Here is a 14,224-nt window from a genome sequence, read left to right on the forward strand (position 1 = left end):
TGCACAGGTAAAGTTGGTGACTGCGCAAATAGATTTGCACTTTTATGTGGGCATGTTCTCCTGGAGTGTCTTTCTGCCTGGGAAACTGAGAAAATGGTGCACCTTTACTGGAAGGGACTTGGGCAGAGTTCTTTATTACGCTTTTTTTTCCCCGTACTGTTAGCTTTGTTTTACTGCTGAAACAAAAAAAGATCAGAGAACGTTCATTTTAGCCGTGACTGTATTGGTTGCGACGTCCGATGGCGCTGACAAGCTACGGCCAATAGCAGCTTTGGCTAAAGGGGTGCAAGTTTTCAAATAATGTGAAGGGAAGGGGTGGTGACTTCTGGTGTGAATTACCATAATTAGCAGCGTCTTGTGCGGACAATTTAGAGGGGACTATGGACCACTATTGGATAGATTATCTGAGGTTCAATCCCTCTGGTACTGCCGATTATAGACAATTCCACCCTCCCTTTTACTGCTTGTGAATACACGACTGCTGAGGGAGCATCAAAGCTCATTTCGTGTTTGCTTGATTACCATCACCTTCTGCTCTCACCAGCCACACAACACTGGCATGGGCAGGAAGCTGTGGTATGCCTGAAAAACAGCATCAAGCATTTTCTCATAATAAAGCAAGCCCTGCCATGCGCAACCGTGATGCAGTCGTGGACACCGCACACACTAGGATCATACTATGTTACACACTGCAAGCAGCAATGACACATGGCTGTGATCACAAACAGACGCAGACGCCTACAACTGCAGCTCGCATGACTGCCCAGTACAAAGTTCTTGGCATAAATTAACTTTTGGCATTCAGCGTGTTAGAGTGAATGATTATGTAAAAACTGCTTTATGAATCTTCATTCGCACCCCTATAGGGAAAGTGCTGATCGAATAAATATCCATGCTATGGAAAGCCCAGACCTCTTCAGGACTAGACATCCGAACCATGAAGTTATTACTACAAAGCTCTGAATGCTTTCAAACTGCTGCTTGTGGTGCGTCCCTTCTTGCTGACACAAATAGTAGGGCTGCCCACGTGGTGTGCATTGAATGGTGTGCTTGCTCATTCTTTTTTTTTTATTGAGCCAGAAACTGTCGACGGAGCAGGATTACAAACGCAAGTGTCAAAATGCAGAGGCCGGCGCGCGTGAATTGCACAAGAAGTCCACTATTAGGTTACAGCCACAATATGCCACCTTGTCCACTCAAAAATGAAATGTTTTCCCATTCGCTGTGAAAATGTTTTAGTCCATCCCTCAAATGCTATCGCTCCTAAATGCAAATCGCTGCGAAGCGGGCAAAAACACCTTTTTGACACCTTCATTGACTGATAATGGTGTAAATTTTTGTCCCATGACAGGAAGGGGTGTTGCCTCGCACCCCTAATTAATTGTGGCTGCGTTCAACTCCTCTGTATCAGGAAAGGGAACAAAAAATTACGCACACCTCCCCTCGCGGGAACCCTGGTGTGATGCGACGCTGAAGGGGGTTCCATTGTGCGTTTCCGTTGGGTCGATTACTCGAATTGCGTGAGCAATCGTCGGGTAATGCGAGAGAGAGAGAGAGAGCAAGCGTAGCGCGAACGACCGTCGACTTAGAGAACGGCCGGAGCGCGGCACTCCGCGCAGCGCACCCGAAGGAGAGGAAATCGCGGGAGAGAGAGTACTGCACATGCGCACAGCGCGCAGCGCTGCCCACCGGCGGAGTGAGAGTGCGCTGCGCCACGCGCCCGCAGATGTTGAGAGAGAGAGCGTTCGCTATCGGAGAGAGCAGAGGGGGTGAGCGGAGGAGAGACGCAGCTGTGCGGACGCGGACGCCGACGCACGCAGGACAAGGCCGCCGGCAAGAGATGCTCCTCTCAGCGTCGCATCTAGCATTAGGAGAGCGAGTATATAATTAGGTTACAGGAAAACATTAGGAGAGCGAGTATATATTTAGGTTACAGGTTACCTTACACATGTGTCTTTTCTCGTTGCCTTTATAGCCTGAAGAATAAAATCATTTTACAAAAGTCCGCGAACTCGCTGCAAAAAGGAAGCGCTAATTTCGAATTTAGCCATAAGACTCGCACATACAAATCGGAAAGCAGTCTTACAAGAGCTTTTAAATAATAATTCAGATTTCGAAAAATCACTATGTCATAAAGCTACTGAACACCAATTCCACACCTTTTTTAGCACCCTACAAAAATGGAATTAGTGATTATAAGCACGTTACCATTAGGGAACTATTGCATGTATTCATCGTGAGCTCTGTGGCCGTTAGCGTTGAATTCCTAAGCCTAACCACGCTCCTGTCTATCTTCTACTTTATCTGAGGTTGTGATTAGCGCGGATAAGATTGCATGGCAAGCCAGACACGCGGCGGCGAAGGTAATCGCAGAAACCCACGCTTGCATCAATTGTAAACGGATTTGCAGTTGTATTCGCGTAATGTGCTGCCCGCCGTACCAGGCTATTTATAGCCGCCTGCCTTGAGAGCAGTGACAGCCGAGCTAAGCGAACATTCGGACCGTGATGTGGGACATCCAATAAACAGAGCGGCCGGGCCGGCCGTATTTACTTAACCCGGTCGGAGTCGGGAGACGATCAAAACATGTTTACGAGCCCACATGTGCGGGTTTGGGCCGTGATCTTGCCAGTCTTTGTATACGGGCGCTGAACCGACAGACCCGCGTTCTTGGTCCGGTTATTCTATATTTCACGATAGTTTCTGAAGCATATCTGCATTACGTGCGCGTCGAAATTGCCTTTGTGTCGGCATGCGATGGCACAGTCGCCGCTTGCTGTCTGCGAGCAAAGGAAATGTCAACTTGGTGCCAGAAATATACGTGTATCACGACGGATCTGCGTGCATAATTCGTGTGTCAAAAGTCTTGTTGAACACGGCTGGGGAGAATGATGTATTCGGATAACAGCAAATGTCAGTGTTAAAGAAAAAAAAAAACCTCTAGGATCGGAGTACTTCCGATCGACGTACCCTTAGCTTCTGGGATCGCAGTAAGTCTGACGTACCTTTATCCTCTGGGATCGGGGTACGTGCGAGGGAAAAAAAAAACAATGACTTGCGATAATTGTAATGCAGGTCAGTGGGCTGCATAGCTCGAGAAAGGGAAGAAGGCATTTTACTTTTTTGTGCATTTATAATTGTTTATTTTGCACTTATATGTAGCCCGGCAGACGTGTAATGACAACTTGACAAGGCCGCTGGCCCTCGTTTTGGCAGATGAACAGCGAGTATACAAAACATGTCCAAGAATCACTCCAGACAATAGCCAGATGGATCTCTCCATGGAAAGGGCGGGAACAGGGAGGGGAGAGGTCGGAGCATGGCCAAAAGGGAACCCATGTGCAGCTTTCCCGCTCATGACAGTCCTCTCAACAGTGATTACTCTGTAATTATTTAGCGAAATGTAAAGTATTTTCGCACAGCTAATGTTGGGTGTCAAAACTTCCTTTGTGCACAGTTTCAAGTCTTGCACGTTGCGCGACTAATTCTCCAGAGCCATGGAAACTATCCCATTCAAATGCATGGGGAGTAAGATTTGACAGCGAATTACACAAAAAAAAAATGTTCAGAATCCTGGAACGTAATTTAGAGTTTTCGTCTCCACGTTGACTGCTTGCTCTATGCCAAATATCCGTTTCCTCAAGTGGGTTTTGCTAGGTTCCTGAGAGGTCGGAATTTTGAGACAGAAAGCTGGGGATGAATGAAGGCTTTGGACTATTTATTGCATGGTATCGAAAGCACAAGGAGCGGGCGTGATCTCATCTGCCACTACTTCGCACTATTCTTCGTTCCGTGAAAAAATGACTAAATTAATGGCGCAGTCTTCACCCTCGCGTCAAGGCCCCACCTATGGTTATACACTCGACCGGCTCCTCGGGTGTCAGTACTGCGGCGCAATTTCCCAGTTCGTCTGCGGCCCGTCGCTCCGAGGGACGTACAGGCTTCCCGTTGGGGTCACTTCCGGGTGCAGAATGCAGCGGAAACACAGCAACACGGAGTTCAGAGACCAGCAGGTCGCCGCAAGCCAGATGGCCAACTGCGAGTAATTAGTGGGAGATCATGTGGCAAGGAGTCAATTGGGAGTCGTAAGGAGTCTTTAAAGGAGTCTTTGGGGATTCATTTGACTCTCCTGCGCTTCCAATCTTATTTATTATTAAAGTGATGCTTTCTTGGTCTCATATGTGATGGTGGTGTCTGAACTAAAACTAACTTCAGGAAAGCCAACTTTACACAATGGGAGACAAAAAAAAAAGCTTCCCGTGGTAGGAATCGAACTTGCATCGCGTTATGAAGCCGGTGTCTATTGCATCATCATCGCATTCTGGTCGCTCCGCATTTGGCTTTGACTCAGCTGAAGTGGACAATGGGTTGTAGATGACGGTGGGTGGGGGAGGGGGAGCGCTCAGCTTTCTCAAGCAATACCGGAAGTTGGGCTAAACAAAAAGTGCTTTTCCCCGTTCTTTGTGCACTTTCAATTTCTCCCGTGTCAGCTTTCTTGTAAGGAATTCGTTTGCCGTCGTCTGAGTTTGACTTTGACTCTCAGGCGGTTTGCACTTTGATTGAGCGGCTTTGACTTGGGGCACTTCGCCGTTTGATTTGCGCATGCAAAAAGCTTCGCGTTTCTACCATCGTCGTCATTCGAAAGAGGAGATTTGAATTTTTTTCACATGCTGCAGCCCGTAATCAGGGCTATGGCAGGAGTGGGGAAAAGAAGCCAGTACAGAAAACACACGGGGTAATCGGTCGGTCGCGATGTACAGCACTGGAGTATGGGCTGCTATATATATGCACTCGTACAGATTTATAGTATCGTCTGCACAGCGCTTAAAATTATAAAAATGGCCGCTGGTATACTGCAAGCGAAGTCTGCGGAGACGAAGAGCACAGTACCTCAAGGCAGACAAAGAAGCATATTTCGCGCCGCCGGAAGGGGGGGGGGGGGGAGGGTGTAGGAGGGAGATTCGCTAGTATTTTCAGATTGTCGATTGACCTAATGCAGCGTCCTTACTTCGGCTCTGGAGAACAGTGTGTGGAAGTTCGTCATCTTGATTACTCCTGGCTTCCAGGGCAAGTCCTGTGCCTCTCCACACCTGCAATTTGATCAAGATGAAATGTTCAACAAGGTTATTATTTTTTTTTTGCTTCCAGTATTTCTTTACGTTAGTGCATGCAGAGCCAGCCATTTTTTTTCGGGGTGGTTCTTGGCTCCCTACTGCACAGAGCCACCAAATTCGCAGGAAACTTAAAACATGCCAACTCATTTGAGATATGCTTAAACGAAGTGAGAACGCAATAACCATTTTCTTTGCAGCGTTTTGATCACCTTCGGGTCATCCAAAATCCGGTTATGTCAAGGAACAGCATTCGGAAATAATTGTGTTTCTTTGTTATCGCGCGCCGCGGACACAGGGTTGTATTTAGAAAAAGGCTAATTTGGGAGTAACTCATTTCCTGCACCTGCCTTCACGTTTAGAAAGAACCGTTCCGAGGCAACGGTTCTGTGTGAATTCTGTGGCAGAAACTAAACATGATGCACGACGTAAGGAGTCGCTTTTTGTACGCAGCTCACATGCACTTCTTCATGGCCCAAGGGCAGTTTTCCTATCAAACGGCATGCCGGGAAGACGTTTGAATGCGTTCATTCTGCGCTGTTCAACGAATTAGCGGACTATTTAATTGAGGTAGTGGTGGTCGTATCGCGTATGTACTTTACCCCCTTTACCCCCCCCCCCCCCACACACACACACACAAATTTACTTCCTGAATGCGCAGCATGCATGCAATTTAGTGTTTGTAAGGGTGCAGGCGTAATTGATATATCAGATTGGGTACTTATTTTGTGGCGTTCACATCCACAGCAACTTCCTATTCCAGGCTTTGTTGAGGAGAACAGAGAAGTAAATAATGCACGTTGCAGGTGAAGACGTGTTCGTGCCAAGAGGTTACAAATTTGGGCCCCGTTAGCCTATAGGCGACATGTACTACAGATAAAAGTCTAACTGTAGCATATATACACCTGCCTAACACTTACTTATACTTTTCGCAGGTGTATGCGCCGAGCGATGAAAAGACGACGAGCCTGCCAAAAGGCCAGTATAACACCGCACATGTTGATATGACCCCTCCTCTTTCAGTCCCAATACCTGGCTTTACGTCATACAAGACAGTTTAAAGAATTCTTATTTAATTTATCGACAATCCTCGACACCCGCGGGCACTAGATAAACCTAAAAGGGTTCATTGGTGCAGCTGAACAATCACTAAATACATGTGTATCCATTGTATGATATTACTAAGTCTGAGGCTTTTCCCGGCCCATCCAAAGAACGGAGCATATGAACATACCGGCGCCTCGTCACTTTGACAAAGCCCAAGATTTGTGCTGGTTAGATACAGACCATTGGACAGTGAAAGAAGTCCTCGTGCACTGGAATTACTCACCTGACGGCGGGTATTTGTCGCTCGAGAGAGTTGCAGACGCTCGCCTGTCCCACGGTGAGCAGCACGGCGCTGCTCAGCACCAGCATGGAGAAGACACACGTGACGAACACGGCCGGGGGCACCGTCCGGAACCACGGACTGCCCAGCCTCCTGTATTTCAAAGTTGCAACACTGGGAGGAATCCAGAGAAACGTCGGGAAACACGCTCTCCTCAAATTGGACACATCTGTGCTGTAGACAACTGCCATTACGAAATTCAACAATGTCTTAAACCATGATATACCGTCATTTTGCGATTCTAAGCACCCTCCCCTACTTTCGGGAAAAACAATTGAAAAAAAGTTTGCATGCGAATCTAAGCACCTCATTTTCTAAGCAGCCATCGCAAGATGAATTTAAGAGGCGTGCATGGAAGCGGGTCTGAGTTGACGTTGTGGCCAGGTCATTTATGAAGTTTTCAATTACAAATCACTTCAACGGAACAGAATAGGATCTTGCTGCGGGATACTGAGAGCGGCGGCCCAACCGGAACAGCTACCTTGGAAGTTAGCGAAGGTGACTGAGTATGAGACGTAAGCGGAGGATTCACTGCCTGTACCTATTTTTATTTGAATGTTTTCCAACTAAAGCAATGTTCCTTGCGCCCGTCTTCTCAAGATACGGCCGCGAAAAAAAGGGAAGGGAGGGGACGTAATTGAGGTTTTTCGAATCTAACAACCCCCCTCAATTTGGGCATGAGCGATCGTGAAAAAAAGGGGGGTGCTTATAGTCGAGTAAATGCGGTATGCGGTAAACCCTGTTTATAAAGAAATTCTCGGGGCAGTAAGCTGGCTTCGTTATAAGCGATACTTCGGTAAAAGCGGGTGGGTCGACAGTCATGCACTTCGAACAAAGCGGTGCTTCGAATAAAGGTACTTTGCTATAACGATGGTTTGCTGCCCACAGTCAACTCCCATTAATACGAAGTCCACGGGGACCGCAAAAAAAACTAATTAATCCAACTACCAATTAAAAAAATAGCACGATAACACCGTTGTTATTCAGCGAAACGTCTCCCTTCTTGATTCATTTCAGAATCTGGACTTTCGTCCTCAAGTTGATCATTGCCTTGGTAGTTGAGTCTTGTCTCTAAAATCGAAGCCTGAAGCGTGTTGGCGACAATACAGCTCCTTGTGGGGTTCCCTTGTTTAGAGTAGGAAGAGGACAGGTTCTGAGGTCCTCTATGCCGACCGTGGCGGTACGGTTGCGGAGGAAGGCGCTGCTGTACGCGAAACTACGTTGCCCGCAGTTTATGTCGCTGAGGTTGCTGAGTATGGTTTTTTAGTAGACGTTATCAAATGCAGCCTTGAGGTCTAATGCCATATGACATGGATTGCCATGGTAGTTGAGACTTATCTCTAAAATCGAAGCCTAAAGCGTCTACCACACAGACTGCCTAACGCTGTGCGCAACAACAACAAAAAGGGGGAGAACCTCGCATGTGCTGGCGCGAGGCTCAACCCTGCTCCGATTCCTTCGGGAATCCGGGGTGTATCTGTACATTTAATTTCCCGTTATGCTGAATAGCAAACTTCCGCAAAAAAAAAAAAAAAGCTGTCTTGCCGTCTTATCAACTGCGCGATGCCTCAGTTGCGATGGCACCGACGTCAGTACAAAACAAGGCGCTGTTTTTGCGCTTGAAAATTTTACATGTATCGAGAAACTCGGAACACCTCAGGCTTACAAGAAGGAAATACCCACCTCCACATCCAAAGCTCACCAGAGAATACTCAACACAACTACGAATACTTCAGACAAATTCTTTCCCACATGCCACACAATTACATATGATGTACCCCACATTATACAGCTTCGAATGCTAATTCTGCATCGGAACGCCAAACACCCTATACCATATGGTGTGGGAGTGTAAGGGCGTCAAGGAACTACCGGCGGTCCTGGCGCCATCACCGGAGCAGTGCACGAAGCCGTGCTGACCAGCGCGGTCCTGGAGAACCTGCAGCGTGGTCTGGTGACCCGGGCTCTTCGTGCTGCGGCAGGCGACGGCATCCCGCACTAGGGACGCTAACCAAAGGGGACGATCGCCTCAAGACCAACGCAGGAGGTCATCCTCTGATCCTTTACCATTTGTGGCAAATGAACGCTTATTCTACTACTACTATGCTACTACTACTACTACTACTACTATCAAGAAGCTACGGTCATCTCGATGCTTCTTATTCGAAATACCTTCGGATTAACCAATATCTTGGGCTTTAGCTTTGAGTTATCGAGTGATTTTTCTCATTGAATTGTACGTCAAATTTACAGAACCAGAACATCACTTCCAATTTACCGAATATTCCAATTACGCGACTTCGAATTATCGAGAGCCAGCTGTATCCGTGTATACACCCAACGGCCGTGTTGCGGTTGAAGTGTACAAAGTGGTCGCACTACGCGGTGAAATTCGCACTTTCCGGCGGGCGTGCACGTGCATGCGGCAAACTGCAGTTCGCCCGGACGAGCAGCTTTTCCGCGTCGCATGTGTGAACGCAGCGCGACATGATGCGAGATCAAAAGCAGCGCTCGCTCACTCGACAGCCATCTCTTCCACTCTACGCGAGAAGGAGCAGAAAATCCAAAGCCAGAGGAAGGCGTAGACGAAGGACGACACCGTGGTGAAGAGGCAGAATTCGCACGTCGTCTTGGCGCCCCACTCGCTGGCCACGTGGTCGACCACGTAGCGCGGCGACGTACCGCTGCCGTTGCCGCCGCCGCCTTCGACGACGTCCACACCGACGCTGACGTTCGCAAAGAGGGGGCAGTACACCTCGAAGTTCTTCAGCAACAGCCCGAACGCCAGGATGCCGGCGAGCGAACACAGAAACGCGCCCATGAAGAAAGCGATGTGCATCTTCTGCCACTGGTGAATGCGCTTCAGGTGTCTCGCGACGGCGTCGTCCAGCTGGCCCTGCCTTGTCGAGTCGTGCCCGGAGAAGGCCTGCGATGTCGTCTTCCCTTCCGACACAAACTTCGACCCATCTTCTATGCAGCGTCCGGAATTGTCCTTCTTGGCCATTGAAACAGAAGCGTCCGTCCGTAAAAGGCGGGAGAAGTCTTCACTTCAACTGCAACAACCTCCAAGCGTGAATTAGCGGTCGCGGCTGGTACACCTGTTGGTCGCGTGCGTCGCTCGTCGCCGACTGCCCGGACTACCCTTTTCGAATCCGGACCGCTGCCTTCTTTTTCTCCCCAGAGCGCCAGGAGCTCCCAGATCACCACGTGGTTGGCACCGGTCCAATGGAGGGCAAGGTTGCAGGGGTGACGTCACAACTGTGCTCGCGCATCTTTCGACAAACTCCATCCGCGAATTCAAGTTCATCTCGGCAATTTCAGCCTAAGCTGTCGGCGTGAGAGACTCCGGTGGTAAGCCAATGTATTTAGCCGCCTGGTAAGCTGGGTAAACTCATTACGCGTCCATATACAGTGACCTCTGAGCAAGAACAGTTGACGTAATCTTACCGAATGCTCAATCCGCCCTTGTTGATTCAAGGAGGAGTCGGGTTGTTTACCTTGGAATGGGTCGTAAGTGTTGTAACAGCACGTAGTACCTGATGAGCGCAGGTGGGGTGTTGTTAACGAACTCGGTTGTTACGGCAAGTCTCGCGCACCTAACGATCTCTTCCTCCTCTGAGCGTGCGTTCACTCTGCGTTGGAGAAGCGTACGTACGGGGCGTAAGACGAGACAAGGAACAACGGTCTGCCCCCGTCTTGGACACGGGCCGTAAGGAGGAGGAGGAGCTAATTTTACAACCCTGAAAATAAATTGTATAAGCTTCGGGGCGTCAATCCACGCAACCATCTGGGATGTCGGGTGGCCGCTTGTTTTCGCTTCTCGCCATCACGCCGCCCCTTGTAGACGCGGAGTCAGGATCGGCGCATAAACAATACGCCGCCCGGGAAGATAGAATAAACTACAGCCAACTAGAAGTATACTAGTTCACTGTGGAATGAACGAAACGAAAAAAGAAGGGTGTTATAGAAAAATGATAAGGCGAAGCTTATTTCAGTGTGGGACAGGGGACAAGGCCGTCCCCGCCGCGGTGGCTCAGTGGCTAAGGCGCATGCGCTGCTGTGTACGATGTCGCGGGTTCGATTCCCGGCCACGGCGGCCGATTTTCTGATGGAGGCGAAGATCAAAAACGCCCGTGTGTGCGAGATTTCGGCGCACGCTAAAGATCCACAGGTGGTCAAAATTAATCCGGAACCCTCCACTACGGCGAGCCTCATCGCCTGCGCTGCGTCGGTGCGTTCAACCCTACAATCAATCAATCAATCAATCAATCAATCAATCAATCAATCAATCAATCAATCAATCAATCAATCAATCAATCAATCAATCAATCAATCAATCAATCAATCAATCAATCAATCAATCAATCAATCAATCAATCAATCAATCAGGGAACAAGGCCAAGAACTCAAGAACAGATCAAATCAAGAACTTGAATCAAGAACAAATCAAGAACTTGAACAAAACTCACGCCACGAATCTCTTCAGGCGTGTGCGCGGGATGGTTACGCTAGTCCTGCGTTTCATTCCTATACCGGGCTTCCACAATTAAGGTATTCCATATAGAAGTATTTGGAAGTTACCATGTAAGATGCATGGTAGCTGAGTAAACCACCGTGTGTTTCTAAACGAACCCACATAGGCATACTTTCTATGCACTATCTGTTGTGAACGAACTTAAAGTAAAAAAAAAAGGAAAACGTCGTAGTGAAATAAAAGCAAAAATGTAGGACAAACTGCTATGGGCAGCTCTGAGTTGAAATGTAAAAATTTTGGCTGCAGCACGTGTAACTCTGTTAACCGATGAGGAACGCGAACGTATATGAGCTCTTAGTAGAAAGTTGACGTCCGTTGTGGCCTCCCGCGAATCTTCCTCTGAGCCTGTAGGCTCACTACGAAGCTAGGTGGATGGTTTGGCTGAGGGCGAACGAATGACGCTTAGACGCTAACTGCACTCAAATTTTCGACAACGCGTCACCTAATAGTACACGTAAAAAGAGTGCGAAATGCAAAATACCACGTTTCAAACACGAACGCGAGCGACGCAAACGGCTCACGACATTGGAGTTTTCGGAAACGAAACTGAGTAGTAAAGGTGGCCGTTACCAGCGGACGGGCGTGACCTACGTGATGGAACGGAAGCGGCCGCGCTAGAACCTATGTCTATTACCCCGATCGTTTTCATTCCGGTGAAGCCGATTTACTCGGCGCCGCTGCGGCGCTCCTCCTCGCCACCGCCAACACTGCTTTCACAACTGTCATTCCCCTCGCCACCACCGATGCCCCTTCAATAAGCCGGGCAATCGGCTGATAACAGCAGTAAAATTCTTATCAGGCGTAACCAGAGTAACCTGCCCGCTGTGAACGCCGACGTGCACCCATAATTTTTTTCAGCTAAGCTTTACGAGCGACATTTTCGCCCATGTATTTCACCCAATCACGCGCCAATCACCGGTTGCCGGTTTATGCGTGCACTGGTTGATGGTGGAAGCAGGACAGCGCGCATGTATGTACATCTAGTCTTCATGCCACTACCTATGACGTGCGCGTTGTGCTGGGGTGAAATTCAAATGAGGAAGTTTGGCGGCTCACTGCCACCTGTCAGCCGCCCTCTAGCGGTTTCGGTTGGTGGGTTACACAGACAGTGAGATAGCCTACGATGCGGGACGGAAACACACAGCCACATATTGTCCACTAGAATAAAGCTCGAGTCCTCCCAGGTTTGAATTCCGTATGGACAGACGCGTCTCGCTCGCTCGGAGAAAGAACTTCGGGAATCGAAGGAGCGTCTGGCGAAACGGAAGCGCGAATGGATGCGAAAGCAACAAATCTGCTGCCGCCGCCATTTCCACCGCAAGTTCCAGCTCGCCCAGTATAGCCGGAAATCTCTGCCGAATAAGCAGCCACGTCGACGTGAGCCAGTATCCCTTGTTCAGCTTGAAAGGCTTTCAGCGCGATAATTTTGGCGGTGAATTTCACTTCTAAGCAAGTGCACGTAACTGGTTGCCGGTTTACCAGGCACGAGTTGGGAGTGTCCGTTGTGCTTGCGGTAGGTTTAAATGTTAACGTCCACCGTCCCAATGCGAACTTTCCGGTGTCTTCAGTGGTCGAGCGGATTGGGTTGGTGTGTTATGCAGACAGTTAGATACCCACGACGCGGGAAGGAAACGTACAGTTCCATGTTTGCCCACTAAAATAAATCTCGAGTCCTTCGAAGTTCCATTGAGCTAATTGCTCGATCGCGAATAACAAATAAACGTGTTTTGTTTCGTGCATTTCGTGTGTTGCGTCCAGTTTCGCAGATCATACTTTTTCGCAGAGTGGAAGGCCACTATGTTTTTTAAAGGGACCCTGCAGCACTTACCACCGACTACTCGGAATGTATTTTGGGGTAAAGTGTATTAGGGGCGAAGCACCTTAGGACATCGCTTTGTCCGTGGCTTGTCCTTTGGCGTCCGTGTACACAGCATGAGCGAGGAGCATTGGATTGTATTGGATTTGGATTGGATTAAATTGAATTGTATCGGATTGGATTGGAATTGTATATACTGTACACGCATTGTCACTCATTTACATGCGCGAGTGGGCAATGCCACGGGTGATTTACGGTAAGAACGATCCCCAGTGCTCTGCCCACTCGTCATGATTCACTTCGTCGAGATGCGTGAATTTTTTTCTCTCTCCCAGCAATCTCCTCCCGCAAGAATTATGAAAATTCGTTCGCTATCACCGAAACTACGCGCGATGAGAAATCTCAACTCGACCACGGACAACGCCACGAAAGCTGCGCGCTCTTTCCCGGCGAAGCGGACGGCTCGCAGCCTTCTATTCGGCGGCCTTGGATATATCATAGGCCGGGGAGTTTTCTTCTTTTCCCCGTAACGTGGAGGGGTCTATTTCCGATCTGGTGCCACAAAAAAAGCAGGCATGGGTGCCAGCTCGCAAGCGCGCGCTCGGGCTGGTAGGGCGTTTTTGAAGCAATAAACGTTTGTTATCGAGTGGTCTCTTTGAAAGGGGAGCATTGAGTTCGTCACTCAAACTCTGCGCGCACGCAAAACATAAAAGAAACGCCGACACTGTGCTTACAGTTACAGGCATATAAGAGGATGGTACACAGCGCCGAATACGGCGGATCGTCACAGGAAATGCGAGAAATAAACCGCGAAGTTGACCTGCGACAGCGAATAGGACAGCCATGGCCGCAGTGACGTCATTTACGACACGCCAAGGCTGCATAATGAGGAAAATTGAAGAGAGCGCGGTCGGTTGGTCCGCATCTTTCACAGCGACTTGCATGACATAGACTGTACCCAATTCTCATCACTCTCTCCTCTTTCTTCCCTCTCTTCCGATCCTTTGAAACTCCCACTCCCCTTCCCTGGACTGAGATGTGTGAGGGTGAACTCCCCGTTGAGTTAAAAAATATCCCCAGTACTTTTCTCTTCCCTCCTTTGGAAATAAACCACCACCAGAGCGATTTGCGCGCTCACCGCTAGTATTTGGGTCAGGTATTCCTGGCAGCGCAATCTAAACGTCGCGCAGGTTTACTTGCACTGCTCAAAGAGTGTTTGGGGTCCCTTTAAAGCAAAGCTTTCTCCCTCTACCAGCCAACGGGTTCTTTCGCGGCGTGCGGGACAATAAACTCCCAACGAGGCGGAGGTGGGACGGGGAGGGGGGCGGAGGTTTTTACTCACGGAGCACACTGTAGATGGCGCCGCGAATTTACCC

The 14,224-nt window shown here is 48.9% G+C and overlaps 1 protein-coding gene across 1 annotated transcript; it reads right to left on the minus strand.

Moving 5' to 3' along the window:
- Positions 1-3,063: 3,063 nt before the first annotated feature.
- On the minus strand, positions 3,064-9,873 carry LOC144143571 (transmembrane protein 179B-like). The gene is made up of 4 exons (XM_077675371.1): positions 9,018-9,873; positions 6,442-6,591; positions 5,009-5,090; positions 3,064-4,036 (listed from the first exon to the last, which is right to left on the minus strand). The coding sequence occupies exons 1-4, from the start codon at positions 9,500-9,502 to the stop codon at positions 3,881-3,883; spliced, it is 873 nt and encodes a 290-aa protein (XP_077531497.1). The 5' UTR covers positions 9,503-9,873; the 3' UTR covers positions 3,064-3,880.
- Between the last annotated feature and the right edge of the window lie 4,351 nt (positions 9,874-14,224).

The sequence above is a fragment of the Haemaphysalis longicornis genome, unplaced genomic scaffold (genome assembly GCF_048455015.1).
Source record: "Haemaphysalis longicornis isolate Haplotype H1 unplaced genomic scaffold, Haemaphysalis longicornis Haplotype H1 scaffold_6, whole genome shotgun sequence".
NCBI classification, from domain to species: domain Eukaryota; kingdom Metazoa; phylum Arthropoda; class Arachnida; order Ixodida; family Ixodidae; genus Haemaphysalis; species Haemaphysalis longicornis.

Excerpts from the sequence above, each read along its gene's own strand:
- LOC144143571 (XM_077675371.1), bottom strand. The coding sequence starts at position 9,502 with ATGGCCAAGAAGGACAATTCCGGACGCTGCATAGAAGATGGGTCGAAG. Across the intron at positions 6,592-9,017 it reads GTGGAAGAGATGGCTGTCGA|GAGGCTGGGCAGTCCGTGGT; the intron begins GTGAGCGAGCGC and ends TTTGAAATACAG. Across the intron at positions 4,037-5,008 it reads CACTGTTCTCCAGAGCCGAA|TTGGCCATCTGGCTTGCGGC; the intron begins GTAAGGACGCTG and ends AATTACTCGCAG.